Source organism: Agrilus planipennis, unplaced genomic scaffold (assembly GCF_000699045.2).
Source record: "Agrilus planipennis isolate EAB-ADULT unplaced genomic scaffold, Apla_2.0 scaffold272, whole genome shotgun sequence".
NCBI classification, from domain to species: Eukaryota; Metazoa; Arthropoda; class Insecta; order Coleoptera; family Buprestidae; genus Agrilus; species Agrilus planipennis.
Genome location: NW_020439208.1, coordinates 320,147 through 334,952, shown reverse-complemented (window position 1 = coordinate 334,952; position 14,806 = coordinate 320,147). Strand labels below are relative to the sequence as shown.

The following is a 14,806-nucleotide window of genomic DNA, read 5'->3' as shown; positions in this document are numbered from 1 at the left end:
ATAAGAAAATAATAACCAACAAGTATAAGAAAAGTTTTGGATTAATGAATTGCAAAAATGAAAAAAGTAAGTTGCAATATTCTTCATTAACTTTATAAATTTAAATTTATTACAGCAATAATCGATAATGTGAACATAGGAAGACGGAAGTTCCGCATAATCCGACATCCTGACACTAGACTATTATGCTAGACCATCGTATGTCGTCAAAAAATTAACCTTAACTTATAGAAACGAATACACATTGACCTTAAATACTGATATATCGGTGTTGTTCTCGATGTTTGATACATCCCCATCGTATTAGAGGGGATGTATTATTCTTGTATTCACTTTAGATGGGTACTTTTTTTGTTCTCAGTGGGTAGAAGAGAGTGACGTCAACCTTACTGACCTGATAGTGAACGGTAAGACTGATAGGGTAAAAAGTCATATTGCAAAAAAATAAAACACCAAAAGTAGATGTGTTATTCTTGTATTCACTTTAGATGAGTAGGTACCTTCTTGGTTCCCAGTGGCTAGAAGAGAGTGTCGTCAACATTACTGACCTGATAGTAAACTGTAAGACTGATAGTGTAAAAAGCCATATTGCAAAAAAATAAAACACCAAAAGGAGATGTATTATTCTTGTATTCACTTTAGATGGGTACCTTCTTGGTTCCTAGTGGACAGAAAAGAGTGTCGTCGACATTACTGACCTCATAGTGAACTGTAAGACTGATAGGGTAAAAAGCCATATTGCAAAAAAATAAAACACCAAAAGGAGATGTATTATTCTTGTGTTCACTTTAGATGGGTACCTGTTTGATTTCCAGTGGGTAGAAGAGAGTGTCGTCGACATTACTGACCTGATAGTAAATTGTAAGACTGATAGGGTAAAAAGCCATATTGCAAAAAAAAAAACACCAAAAGGAAATGTATTATTCTTGCATTCCCTTTAGATGGGTACCTTTTTGGTTCCCAGTGGGCAGAAGAGTGTGACGTCGACATTACTGATCTGACAGTAAACTGTATGATTGAAAGGGTAAAAAGCCATAATGCAAAAAATGAAAACACCAAAATTAAGCTTTATAATTTTATTAAATAAACACCAAATTACAGCATATACATGTACAAGATAATATAAATTGTCAACCTATTAGACTGCAAATAAGTAGACGATAATATATAAATAATTACGTTACTAACTCTATTTCTTTCTTTACATGTTTGTAAGTTATACATAATTTTATTGTACAGCTTCAATTAAATCCGCTAAGTTGAATAAACACATCATTCAGAAATCTAATTCCATTCTTTCGATTTTTTCCTACAATTTGTTATATACGTAAATCAATTGAACAATTTAAATTCGATTATAAAAAAGTTCACATATCAATAAACTAAGCTTACAAATGGATAATAATGAAATTACAAAAATGTCATTTTGTCTAAATTAATTCATTGCTAATTATACAAACTTGTAATACTGGGTTTTTACAATTTCAAACACAAATGTGGTGATTGTAATTTGTTTTTTAGAAAGCAGGTAACATAATGACAGATCTTTCTAAGAAGGCACCTAAAATGATTTTCCTGAGTTTCACACTTACCTTTATTACGGCAATTTCTAATCAGAAATGTTTCCTTCAACTGCCTAAGCAATGATACCTAATCAAATAAAAGGTACATAAAAATGATACATGCTTATATGGGCCAACTTAGAAAAATCTACTCCTTTCTCGGTAAGATTCATTAAAATAAGAAAAATAAAAATTATTTTCTTTACATTTGTTCTTTCTCATATAAAAGGATACAAATCCATTACATTGATGCGGGCTTCTAGAAATTGAATAATGTTCTGACAATAATTTATGACAGGTCTATCTTGAGCAGAGGCATCTTCCAAACGCTTTATATCTTGCTTTAATGATTCATATATTGACTTTAACGAATTCTAAAAATAATTGGTATATACTCGACACAAGAATTGATTATAACAATATATGAGCACTTACATCTTTGCGGAGAAAGCTTTTATTTTTATTTTGGAGAAATCCAATTTCCACATAATTTTTCTCAGCTAAAGAAATGTGACCTAACTGAGTTAGAAATAAAACCCATGTTGTTGTTTGTGAGATTCTTTGGGCTTCCTTTTCTTTTTCCTAAAATTTTAATTTTTTATTTCTATAGTTTATTNCCAAAATTAGGCGACATACAAATAATTTCCTATATCAACATAGGAAGCAAAGAGGGTAATGCGTAGATGGCACCTTCGCTTGGAGGGGGAATAAGATGTGCATTCGGAATGAAGATCTTGTGGAGCACTAAACAAGTGTTTGTAGGTAAGAGCGTAGTAGAAAATTTCCTTCCAAGACCTGTTTAGTGTTCTACAAGGTCATCCCACACTACCACCATCTTCGAGCGAGGGACCCATCATTTGCCAACTATCCGAAACGGATAAAAAACTCATTTATGTTATATTATACATTAACTGCACCATTAAAATAATAATAAATTGTCTGGCACCTTTCAATTTTTCACGTCCAAAGCAACGCCACTTCTCTTCAAACCCTGAACCTCCACTTCACATTCTTAAATAATATTTATAATGGAGCAAACCACCTTCTATACATTTATTCAAATGAAAATTGCAAACAAATAGGCAAGATAATAAAACATCAATCATAAATATTTACAAATAACTTTTGGAAGGGCCCCAATTACGTCTTATAAAGTCAAATGTTTATTTTACATTAACAACCAGCTATTTAAAAATCTGCAGAATTTATATCAAGATGAATCGTTAACAAATACTGAGAGATAATGATGATTATGTTTCTTTATGCTAACAAAATGGTCAATACACTTTCCCATACATGAATCACGAGTAAAAATAAACAGTACAAAACGTCGAACAATACAATACAAAGAATTTGCTGATTTGATTGAAGATAATTATATACATATTGTACAAAAAATAAAAAAATTAATGATATAACATCAAACGTCGTTTGGGAAACGATTCATCTTAATACTGCATTCTCGAATTTGTTTAGCAAACCCTTCTCGACTTAATAACGTAGATATGAATAGAATAGGGAGCAACCTGTATGTGTTATACCTCACGGCCAGTCTTTCACACTAACAATCAGTCTCTCGCACTAACCGTAAGTTATTTTTGTTTGATTTGATAATTCTTAGAAATAATTGTCATATATACAATGAGGAACTAAATATTGGGCGATAAGAACCGCGTTATTCAGGATGATTGTAGAATATGTGAGAACTGTATGCAGCCTCTGTTCCAAAGCGTTTTCTACAGAACGGGCATGGATATTTCGACCCAGTGCACTGGTGTTTTTTATGAAAATACAAATTAGACTTATTCGCGAATGGTTTTGAACAACTTGAACACCGGTAGCAACGTCCATCGTTGTCTTGTGACGAATTATTCGGTGTCGAATTTCCCATCGTCATGGCATTCCTAAAAAAACCACTACCCCCTTGCATGTAATACTGCTCATTATCATTACTATTACTCCTGCTCATGGTCTTGATCGTGATGTTGGGATTGCTCTGAACGAGACGTATTATGTCGGGATCAACGTTAGTTTTGTGGTTTGCATTAGGTATTGGGGTGATGCTGACGCTTCCTATGGAACTGGGGATGTTCATATTTTCTGCTTCACCCTCATGGATTTCAACAATGGGTTCTGTAGGTTCTTGCTTGATGCGAACGTTATTTACGTATTTTGTATACGTGGGTATGTTGTTCTGTTCAACCATATTGATCACTTTTTTAGCAACATTTTCTTGTCTGTTTCTACTTATCGTGATGCTGTGGTCACTTAATTTCTTAAGACCATAGTCGTTCTTGTGAATTCGCATGTGACTATTTCGCGAATATTTTGTGGGGAAGCAAGAGCTGCACAAACTGCATTCGTAACCCCTCTCGGTTGGTAGGGTGTTGTTCATAACGGCAGTTTTCGGTCGCAAGGCCTCGTCCACTTCGCTGCCATCCACATAAGGACCTGCTTCTTTTACACAATGACGTATGGGACGACCTGAAGGAGAATACGATTCTGTATCTGATTTGCTTCCTTCGGCACTAAACCTCGGAGATATATGTGAAGAGTTTCTGTTGTAATAACGGGCATTATTGGCCTCAGTAACTGTTGCCATGCCTGTACCGTTACAGCTGACGACATGAACATTGAATTCGTCAAGCTTGAAGAAGACCTGATAACACTTCCTGCAAAAGTATGCCTGGTTTTGGGGCTTGTATGGATCTACTGAAGAAGATTTTTCAGAATATGCAATGTTTGAATTCGTTTCTTTTTTCATTTTCTGAGAATCCTGCTCTATTTCCTTAAACATTGCTTTAATTTTGTGGGGAGTAATTTTAGGAATAGGTTTTGAAGGAATATAGGCCGGTTTGGCTTTCAATCTGCTTTGATTTATTACTTTAGGAGGTAAATGAGCCTTTCTAGAAGCAAATATCTTGTCGGTTCTTTTATCCCCATTTAGTATATGATTTTTAATATGATCATCAAACTCTGCTCTTTGCTTGTTGAACCGTAAACCACAAAAACGGCATGTGTAGTGGCAACCAGAAGAAAAGTAATGGGACTCGATTGCCCAATTGTCTTTGAATGTATATCGACAGAGAGAACAAAATTTTCTTTTTACTCCATTAACAGTGACAGATTTGAACATCGTTCTTCTTAAGTCTTTAGGAATTTCAGATAAAGGGGTACCATTGACCATAGCTATAGTGTCAATAAGTACAACTTCACCTTTCGTCGAACCGTCTGACGACTTCTCCACTGGTACAAGAAGGCCCTGATCTTCTTCATCTATAATTTCTTCGATAGGTTTCTCTACGTTTATGTCCCCATTACGTATCAATTCATCTCGAACATTTTCATCTTCATAATTGTGATCGTTTTCAAAGTCTACAACGTCGGGCTCTTCAGTCTCATCAGTTTTGTTAATGTTTTTCAACCACACGTTATGAACCCTTTTGTGAAAACCATTGGAAATAGTAAAGTTTGGAGAGTCAACTTTTTCTTTTTCAACAACATACAAATGTTGTAGTTCATGCTCAGCTACCATTTTCAGGTTTTTGAATACCATGTTGCAGTGTCGACATGTGCTTTCTTTGTCAAAATCTTCAAATACTTCCCATTCTTGTAATGATGACAAAGTGCATGTGGTATAATTTTGATACTCGTAATCTGGGATATTTGTTTTATTAAAATAATTTAAAATGCAGTTTAACAATGACAACGGATTGTAGATTACTGGATCTACTTCTTTTTCGATTTCGCGAAGAGGAGAGTAACCGTATTTTTTTCTTAAACGTTCCATACATGATTTAGGCCCTATTAATTTTCGCCTTTTAATTGCAGGTTCTGTAGAAACATGTTTATTGTGTACTACAGACATATCAGTAGCAGGAGAATCACACAATTCCATATCACTGTGAGATTCAGAGTTGGTACTGTTTGCTTTTGTGTGATAGAAACTGTCCTGAGAACTTTCATCTTCAAGATTACCATTAATTACATTTTCATTACAGTTTGTCAGATTAGTGGCCACTTTAATACTGCATACAGCTTGTTGCTGGCGCTTCTCTTCCATCTGTATTTGTGTAAGAGATTCTTTGATGGCATTTTGAAGTTCAGCACAAAGCTCAGACTCAGACTGTTGATTATCAGACTCATCAAAGTGTTGAGAGTCTGTAAGGCCATTTTTTCTGGTTGAACAAGTACTCTGCAGATAATTTTGTAAATTAGACTTATGAAAGTAGGTAAATAGGTTAGGATATATTTATTAAAAAACCACCAATAATGTTACTGTAGCATGTTAATATATAAATAGTTCAGTAAAATATACTGCAGGTGTCTTAAATTATATATTTACTTACATTGCTTATGGTGTTGAGAAAAAGTTTTTCGTTTTCATTAATGTCCACTTTAGATTCTAATTTCCCCTTTTGTTCATTAAAATAAGCAAGACATTTCTTCTTAAATTCACAAAAATTTTTCAAATTTGAACAACAAAGTTCACAAACTTGTTTTGAAAGAGGATCTGTTCTGTAGATCTACAAAAGCCACAACAAATTAACACGTCAATAATAAGTAATACATCAACAATTACCAAAATTGGAAGGAAATCTTTAATTAGTTGAACTAATTGTACACCCTCTTCAGTCTTTTCGAAAATATTGTGAGTGTCCGAGAAATTACAAGCTTTCCCACACAGTCTACAATCGTTTTCTCCATAACCATTAGATATACTCATGATTGGATCAAGTTGTAAATGGAGCACAAATTAGTAATAAAGCATGTAACGCACACACATATTAATAATTGTGTCATTCGAACGCAAACACGAAAATTTATAAGCCGATAACACAATTTATTCTAGCAGACCCATGTTTAGCATTATTTAAAAGCAGCCATATTTTAAAACATTTCAACTCTCCCATGAGAGAGGACGCCACCATGTTCTTGCCAAGTTTAATTTTGGTTAACTAGCAAGCAACCACAACTGGATATACCAAATAAGCCGGTAACTACCAAATATGTCTGCGATATTTCTTGTTTTGTCGCTAAAAATTTTACGAAAAATAACTAGTTTGCACTCAAAAAAAAGAAAAATATAGTTTTCAAAATTATATCTTTGAAAATAAGCGTTTCAATTATTTGCAGAAAAGAGCACCTTATTCAATAAATTTTTTATTGGCTGCCTAATTTAAATAAATAATGGAATCTTGCCGATTATTTATTTAAAAATGTCGATTTATTTAAATCTAAATAGATTTCCATTGATTAACTTCGAACGTTTTCGTCTGATTACATTTTTTGAGAAAAGTAACTTTTCAAAACATTATGTACTATAACAAAAGTTTTTTGAACATTCCACAATAATAATTATTTCCAAATTTTGTCATTTTCGCTTTGTTATTATTGTAATAGAATATACGTGAATCCTTTATCTCTTTATTTGTGAGGGTTTCCAACATACAGACCTGGTTTCTTGTTTCTTCCAAATATCTGCTTGAAGAAACTTCCTTCTACAAAAAACCTTACCATTTCTACCAAAAATCAATGTAGACACCCATCTAGTTATCTGTGAGGATCAGAAGAAGGCACATCTGCCGCTTGATGATCTCCTCCTTTTGGAACTCCCTCCCTTGTTGGTTCCCACTGTTTCCTACCCTACAGAAAAGCCGTTAGGGAGGAAGCAGGGGGAAACCTTACGGAGCTTCTGCTCAAGGCAAAGCACGTCGATCGCATTCTTCTGTACACTTGGATATACGAGCAGAAATGTCTGCTTCCTTTCAAAAACTTCAGCAATCGTTCGATATCAATGGAACAACTTCAGGAGCAGCTCATGCGTAAAATTGCTGAGATTGTTTGATGTATAAATTGTTCTTGTCCCCGCTGGACTTCCACCAAAATCAATTTTACGTTTCCTGTTCGAACTATGACTAACAGAAAAGCTTAACATTATCCACTATGGTTTATACAAAAGAGTTTTAATATATTAAACGTTTCCATTTTGAAATAATTCATTTAAGAATAAATCTTATTATTACTATCTATTAATTGGTATAAATAGTGAGCAAAATTTAGTCCTCTCTTTGCCATCATTAAAATTGTATAAAAAAAGATACCTATTTCCATTTAAACGAAAGGAGTATTATACGATTTGAAGAATACAACAAATTAATGAAGAATGTTGAAGCAACATTATTTCTCTAGAATTCAGTAAATTAGATGTTTTATGGTTTGCCTTTTAATTTTCTAATAACTAACAATTAAAGTGTAAACTAAAAAATTGACCCAATGTAGTATGTTATCTACAAAAGTAAACCAAAATCCGCTGCTTATGGTAAAAATATACTTCAGTTGGCTAATTACTCTGATTGTTTGTATTAATGATTGAGATTCGGATGAGTAACGATTTCCGTTTTAATTTAGTATGAAAATACAGTAAGTTATTGTTTTAAGTTCTTCTGAAAAGTACAGAAATTGATCTTATTCCCATACAGTTGCAGAGTAAAAATGGAAGGTGTCTGAGAAACAATAAGGATAACTTTTATCGAATTTGTATATTTATAGAAGATAACACAATATAGTTTTTATTAGCATTATTTTTATTTTACATATAAACAGGTCTCAACAATAATTGCATTCAAAATCCATCAGTTTCCAGTATCACCATATATCAATCTGAAAAGAGTATAATAAGATTAATTAAATCAAAAATAGGAAGGTGATGATGCACTCATGTTGTTTTTGGATGGAATGATGATGGAAATATTTATGAATTGTAGATTGTAACAACGAACACTTTCGGTTTCTAATAAGACAAAGCACATGTTTCATTCAAATTTAGATCACCATCGCAGCAAAATTGTCATAGAATTAAAAAATAATACAAAATATTTTACTTTAAGTGCATTTTACGCTGTGTACCTACTGCATATACTTCACAAATTTATTAGGTACCTAGTATTTAATTTTTCATTTAGAACGAAAAATTTTCTCCTAAAACATTTCTGGAAACGCTCCGTTGTCCAGTATTTTCATATTTTGTTCATGTTGTTCCATCTTTTGATATAAAAAGCACACTGACGCTAAAAAGATCGTCTAATAACTACACCATTGAGAGTAACACATTAACAACCAATTAATCGGTTAATTAATGAATAAATATACATATACAATTAGTCTGGTTTGAGCATTGTCAGGAATTGATACTAGTTGAACACTCAAAAAATCGTTTGGCCTAACATTTTTATCGTATTTTGGATAGCATCACTATTTTCCTAAGAGAAAATTTAATACTTTTCATAATAATGTAATTAATATTTGTTGTGGAACATTAGGAAAAAAGGCAAAAATGAAAACAACTACTAGAAAAAGTGGCATCATCAGAAAAGCCTCCAGGAGTCATTTTTCGTTCCAAATTAGGTGTACACTTGATCCCTGAAGTGAAGACATGCAGTTAATTAACACTCAGTATATACAACATACCAAAAGGTGTAAAAAGCGTGGAATGAATTTTGTAACACAAACTATTGACTACTTAACGCATCTGTATGCAGATAGGATTGCATTCAAAGATATACATATTTATTAGCAGTAAAAAACGAACTGTTTCAGGGCGATACGCTTTTAGAATCGTGAATGCCTATTTGTTCAAAGAACCGTTTGCTGATAAATTTATTTTAAACTATAAGAAGGTATTCTGTAAATGGTACTAATGGGCCCGTCCACGTTTTTCACGCAATTTTGGTTTAAATCTTATTCTTTCTTTTAGTTATCATTTTACTCATAATAAAAAAATAACACTATGCCTTGTATTTTTCAATTTTTTTTTGCAAAAATTGTGTTTGATTAGTAAATAACACTGTAGGAAGAAACAATGTTAAACTCTTCCTTAATATTAGTAACGACACTTAGACTATTAACCTTCATTCAATAAACGAATTTGCTACTCGAACTTAGCGCATTAATTGATAATAAATGTGTACATAATTGTTTAAACAAATTCTAGCATTATTTTGCTTCCGTCTTTCAATCATTCAGTAACTCCTATTTTTAGATAGTTTACGGTCAGAGAATCAAGCGAATACATTAATTTTCGTTTACTGTTGGTTCTATTTTGCAATAAAACTCTAAATAAACACTCCATTAAATCATCTATCACATCAAATAAAATTTACAAAATAATGATGACAGCGAGTTTAACATCATTTTTCATTATAGGTACTCATCATAAATGTACATAAAACTAATCAGTCAAAAGCAATTGAACTTTATATGTACAAAAATAATTGTTTTTGTAAGTGCAACTAATAATATAAATATAAGAGTATAGTGAATTAAATACTACTACGAAACTTTAGCTTACAATTACAAACGCAATAAGACCAAAAAGAGGCGACATACAAATAATTTCCTATATCAACATAGGAAGCAAAGAGGGTAATGCGTAGATGGCACCTTCGCTTGGAGGGGGAATAAGATGTGCATTCGGAATGAAGATCTTGTGGAGCACTAAACAAGTGTTTGTAGGTAAGAGCGTAGTAGAAAATTTCCTTCCAAGACCTGTTTAGTGTTCTACAAGGTCATCCCACACTACCACCATCTTCGAGCGAGGGACCCATCATTTGCCAACTATCCGAAACGGATAAAAAACTCATTTATGTTATATTATACATTAACTGCACCATTAAAATAATAATAAATTGTCTGGCACCTTTCAATTTTTCACGTCCAAAGCAACGCCACTTCTCTTCAAACCCTGAACCTCCACTTCACATTCTTAAATAATATTTATAATGGAGCAAACCACCTTCTATACATTNGAATTCAACACTATTCGATCATCGTCATTAAAAAAGCAATTAATTACTTACCGTGGTAATAAAAAAGTACCTATTTAATTATATGATTTATTTAAATCTACGAAAAAACGAAATTGTAGTTGAAAATTTTGTTTCACATTGAGAACAAAAGGTATAAATTAAGGTAAACCTAGTTTTTCTATTAGGAAATGTTGTTGGGTCAATTTTTTAAATATTGTATGTCATTAAAAAATAATAAAACTGCCGTTCAAGGCGTACCTTGGAACTACATCCTCTTCATAGGGATCAGAATCAATTTTCCCTTCAAAGGTTCCACTGATTATTTCTCTTCTATTTCTTAGAATAGGATCTAACGAATTAACGTCGATATAGAAAGTTGGAGACTTCTGCCCATTGTGGATTTTGTAAAATGATCTTGGAACATATTCTCCCACGTCTGTAGAATCAATATCTAGATTAGCTGATTTATTCGAAAAATAATTATAATATGACTTTTGGTGGCTGATTTTAATAAATGCAGAAAATCTGTATTTTAAGAAAATATTACATTAGTTTTATTAATTTAAACAGTTCTTTAATGTAATTTTGAAATGTGTTACATTCTTTAGCGAAGAAAAGGCCTATTTTTCCTTTGCTGAATTGCAGAACAACTTGATTAGGATTAAATATTTATTTACGAGTTAATAATAAGTAATTTTGCAAAACTTTTACCCTTTCCAAAAAAAGTTCATTAGATAGTAAGGTTTTTGCATATTTTTCCACTATTTCTTTAATAATTCCTTACTAATGTTCGTAGTTTAAATAAAAAAAAAATCTTTTTTTATGCGATAAACTAGTGAAAACAGTAATTACGTTCAAATTGAAATTTTCATAATAATGGTAAGTAAATAAATAAAGAATATCAAATAAGTACCTACTAATTGTATGATGTTAGATCATATCTATTCTTAAAATTTTCTCGGTAACTGGAAAAACCAATGCAATTACATTGATTTAAATCTCATTGTTTACATAACAAAATAAAATTAACAAAAAGTTAAGTGGCTGGTAGGTACTTATATAAGTCTTTAAATTTTTAAATATAATTAAAAATGTAAGTAATAATTTTCTAAATACTTACAAAAACTGAAAGCACAGTTAATTGCACAAAGCAATATTACACATTTCAGCATCATTTTCAAATAATTATTGTGCGGAGACAAAACGCGGTAAAAGTGATAGCTACTAAGCGAGTGCTTAACTGCTGCGAAATGATCTATGAAGATGTTAAGTAAATAACAAAATAACAGACACGAACTTTTATTAGTCTTTCTAGAATACATAGGTGGGCAAAAACACCTGATACTTAGCAATGATAGCGGATCTTGGAAAGTATCGGATAGTTGCAGGTATTCTTGTTTAAATATTTTTTTATCCGTTACATGCATTCACGAACAAGTGACATAATACGGTACTAGAAGAAATCATTTAAATTCGAATGATGTACGAAACGTTAGTCACTTAGTGGTGCTAACTAGCTTGGTAAATATGGTAAAAATTATAGGAGATCGTCGTGAAACGGTAATTCTAGACGACAAGAAAAAGACGTTAAATTTTGCTACTAAATATTATAAAATTAAGTGATTTTAAATCAATCAATACAGATACTAAGGGTATTATGGTAACATTACTATTAGAGACAAAAGTTATTTAAAAAGTTTAGGGCATTTTGAGAATCCTTTCACAATTATGTAAAAGAAACCTATATAGACCAGATATGCAATTCTTTGAGAAAATTGTGAATACACAAATTTTTACCTACTTTTAGATGTGTTTCCAAAAAAAATTATGTAACATAAAACCAAGACTAATAATATTTAGTTTAGTAAGGAATATCCATATACAAAATTATTAAATATACAAATTATAATAACTTTCATTATCACAATTTTCATGTTACATAAGATTTAAATGGTTATATCTACGACAACAGGGATATAAATTTAACACTCTGTATGTTAAAAATCCGACGTCAGTACGTGCTGCCCTCTTCAACTTTAAGTGGGAAACATTAGAAAGATTTATTGTGTTTGCTAAATGAAGAAATGGCTTAAAGACTAACAGTTTTCATTTAATTTAACCTTAACCAAAGATTTTAAATGAATTTGGAGCAATAACATTAAGTTAGTCTATTGATTGTGTGAACCTGTTATTTAATTTTATTTAAAATTGAAGTTGAATTACGTGATATTAAGTCGTTAAGGGATGCTCAACACTGTATTAAGAATTCTTAAATCAAGATGAAAATCCAGGTTCGATTAGCTACGCAACGTGTGGACCCCTCTGTAGCTATAAATTACCGATCACCCAAAATATTTACGCCAGGCGAAGTGATAACAGTCCAGGATGAATTTATGAGGTATTTTGTATTGTGGTATTGAAGTTGTTATTACTTAAAGATGTTTTTTAAGGGGGCATGGTACTTATGAAGAAGATGGTTACTTAAAGTCTTCTGTAGCAGGTGTTAAACAGCAAGTAAATAAACTGATATCCGTTCGTCCTCTGAAAAGTCGATATAATGGTGAAATTGGCGATGTAGTTGTAGGTCGTATTACAGAAGTTCAACAAAAAAGATGGAAAGTTGATACAAACTCACGATTAGATTCTGTTCTTCTGCTTTCTTCTGTTAATTTACCAGGAGGAGAACTGGTTGGTAAAGTAAAGTATTAATAAGAACTAAGATAAGAATTTTCTGTTTTACTGTGTAGAGAAGAAGGTGTGCAGAAGATGAACATATGATGAGAGAATATCTTCAAGAAGGTGATCTTATAAGTGCAGAAGTTCAAAATGTGCATTCTGATGGTTCCCTTTCTTTACATACAAGAAGCTTAAAATATGGAAAGGTTTTTATAGACTATTAAGTTATTTCTTAGATAGACTAGTAACTTTATCTTTGCAGCTATCACAAGGTGTTTTAGTGAAAGTATTTCCATCTCTAATAAAAAGAAGCAAAACTCATTTTCATAATCTACCTGTAGGTATTAGTATTATCTTAGGTAATAATGGCTTCATTTGGATATGTCCCCCAATAAATAATGAGGAAGATAATGTTGGTGGTTTTGTACAAAATTTGGAAGAGGTGTGTAATAATAGATAAAGCTACAATTGAAAAATGAAAAGCAGACAAATTCATTGCCAAAAATGTTTAATAAAATGGTCTTTGTAGGTTATTCCTCGTACAGAAAGGGAAACAATAGGAAGATTAAGAAATTGTATTTTAGCTTTGGCTCAAAGCAAAATGCTGCTGTATGATACAAGCATTTTATATGCATTTGAGGAGTCTTTGAAATACTCGGTTTCTGAACTTCTTATTCCTGAGTCAATGGTTGATGTTGCCATGTCCACACAACATAGAATAAATATGTTAGAGAATGATTAAGAACATGCTTTTTTGTATTTCTTCTGTTGCAGTTAATAAAAACACTGCTTTATATAAAATACTTTTTATTATTACTTTTGTTTACTACAGAGAGCACAATGGGTACAAAAAAGTATAAATATCTAGCTAGCTATTAATAGTTTTTGGTATGTACAGAAATAAATAAGAATAATTTAAAACTCGTCAGTAATTATATGATAAGATTTTTTCTCATCATTACAGGTTGCTCCTAACATAGCTTTTCTCGTAGCATTTTTACTAATTTTAAATAAGATTCGCATTTGTTATTAATTAGTATCTATTAGGGAATTGGTATGTTAATTATTCACTTATTTTTTTCTTGACGCAATATTAGGATCAACCCTAAAGACTAAAAATGACAAAAACATTATTCAGTCTTGTAATGATGAAAAATGATCCAGAAAGATAGATCTCGAAGCAATTCCCACCACCAGAGGCTGCCACCATCCCGAAAAAAATAAATCAGTACGTAAAAGTCGAAAGCACATTTGATTGATGTATTTAACTTTCCCCTGGGGTAAACAGCTTCGCGTAAACACGGCAGTTTTCCTCAGAAAAACCAGACAATCAAAAGTGCATTTAAAGGATTCCGTTAATTAATTAATTAATTATCGTTCTTAATATAGAACAAGTTTACTTCTAATCACATTGAAGTCTTTTCATAATTTCAAGCGACGTGTTTCCCTGTGTTCAGCCATTTCTTGGTATAATAGCAGAATATAGTGCTGAAGTAAAGCAAAACCATTAAGGCACATGTTACACCTAACGCTAGAACCGATGTTTTTGTTGGACAAGGTTCAATGATGGTCACAGTTTTATCTGTAATTACAAAATATATCAATCATTTATTATTTATAGTGCAGAAAGTGTATTAGTCAGTCGGCTTTCTTTTTTATGGTCCCGTGTACAATTACAAAAAATTAACAAACAGGAATTCATAGAAATAACCTGATTAAAGCACATTTAACTTTTAATTAGGTAGTAATTTGCTGATTAGG

The 14,806-nt window shown here is 31.8% G+C and overlaps 4 protein-coding genes and 1 long non-coding RNA gene across 5 annotated transcripts in view; 1 reads left to right on the top strand and 4 right to left on the bottom strand.

The window, feature by feature from the left end:
- Positions 1-1,792: 1,792 nt before the first annotated feature.
- Positions 1,793-2,147, bottom strand: LOC112905539. Its single transcript, XR_003231855.1, has 2 exons — positions 1,998-2,147; positions 1,793-1,936 (listed from the first exon to the last, which is right to left on the bottom strand). It is a non-coding gene; the product is annotated as an uncharacterized LOC112905539 (long non-coding RNA).
- A 675-nt stretch (positions 2,148-2,822) lies between these two features.
- LOC108741707 lies at positions 2,823-6,487 on the bottom strand. Its single transcript, XM_018476599.1, has 3 exons — positions 6,145-6,487; positions 5,912-6,088; positions 2,823-5,757 (listed from the first exon to the last, which is right to left on the bottom strand). The coding sequence occupies exons 1-3, from the start codon at positions 6,286-6,288 to the stop codon at positions 3,238-3,240; spliced, it is 2,841 nt and encodes a 946-aa protein (XP_018332101.1). The 5' UTR covers positions 6,289-6,487; the 3' UTR covers positions 2,823-3,237.
- A 1,633-nt stretch (positions 6,488-8,120) lies between these two features.
- On the bottom strand, positions 8,121-11,727 carry LOC108741706. Its single transcript, XM_018476598.1, has 3 exons — positions 11,490-11,727; positions 10,628-10,805; positions 8,121-8,225 (listed from the first exon to the last, which is right to left on the bottom strand). The coding sequence occupies exons 1-3, from the start codon at positions 11,689-11,691 to the stop codon at positions 8,198-8,200; spliced, it is 408 nt and encodes a 135-aa protein (XP_018332100.1). The 5' UTR covers positions 11,692-11,727; the 3' UTR covers positions 8,121-8,197.
- Positions 11,728-12,443: 716 nt separating this feature from the next.
- LOC108741705 (exosome complex component RRP4) lies at positions 12,444-13,833 on the top strand. Its single transcript, XM_018476597.2, has 5 exons — positions 12,444-12,767; positions 12,820-13,057; positions 13,117-13,251; positions 13,308-13,487; positions 13,575-13,833. The coding sequence occupies exons 1-5, from the start codon at positions 12,649-12,651 to the stop codon at positions 13,785-13,787; spliced, it is 885 nt and encodes a 294-aa protein (XP_018332099.1). The 5' UTR covers positions 12,444-12,648; the 3' UTR covers positions 13,788-13,833.
- A 2-nt stretch (positions 13,834-13,835) lies between these two features.
- Positions 13,836-14,806, bottom strand: part of LOC108741704 — a 115,643-nt gene continuing 114,672 nt past the window's right edge. The window contains exon 13 of the mRNA XM_018476596.1: positions 13,836-14,627. Coding sequence (XP_018332098.1) covers positions 14,476-14,627 — 152 coding nt within the window. The 3' untranslated portion in view covers positions 13,836-14,475. The remainder of the gene's footprint in view (positions 14,628-14,806) is intronic.

Coding starts and splice junctions, on each gene's coding strand:
- LOC108741707 (XM_018476599.1), bottom strand. CDS start 6,288: ATGAGTATATCTAATGGTTATGGAGAAAACGATTGTAGACTGTGTGGG. Junction 6,089..6,144: donor AAGATTTCCTTCCAATTTTG/GTAATTGTTGAT, acceptor TGGCTTTTGTAG/ATCTACAGAACAGATCCTCT. Junction 5,758..5,911: donor TTCTCAACACCATAAGCAAT/GTAAGTAAATAT, acceptor AATTATCTGCAG/AGTACTTGTTCAACCAGAAA.
- LOC108741706 (XM_018476598.1), bottom strand. CDS start 11,691: ATGTATTCTAGAAAGACTAATAAAAGTTCGTGTCTGTTATTTTGTTAT. Junction 10,806..11,489: donor TAACTGTGCTTTCAGTTTTT/GTAAGTATTTAG, acceptor TTGATTCTACAG/ACGTGGGAGAATATGTTCCA. Junction 8,226..10,627: donor GAAGAGGATGTAGTTCCAAG/GTACGCCTTGAA, acceptor TACTCTTTTCAG/ATTGATATATGGTGATACTG.
- LOC108741705 (XM_018476597.2), top strand. CDS start 12,649: ATGAAAATCCAGGTTCGATTAGCTACGCAACGTGTGGACCCCTCTGTA. Junction 12,768..12,819: donor GTCCAGGATGAATTTATGAG/GTATTTTGTATT, acceptor ATGTTTTTTAAG/GGGGCATGGTACTTATGAAG. Junction 13,058..13,116: donor ATTTACCAGGAGGAGAACTG/GTTGGTAAAGTA, acceptor TTTACTGTGTAG/AGAAGAAGGTGTGCAGAAGA.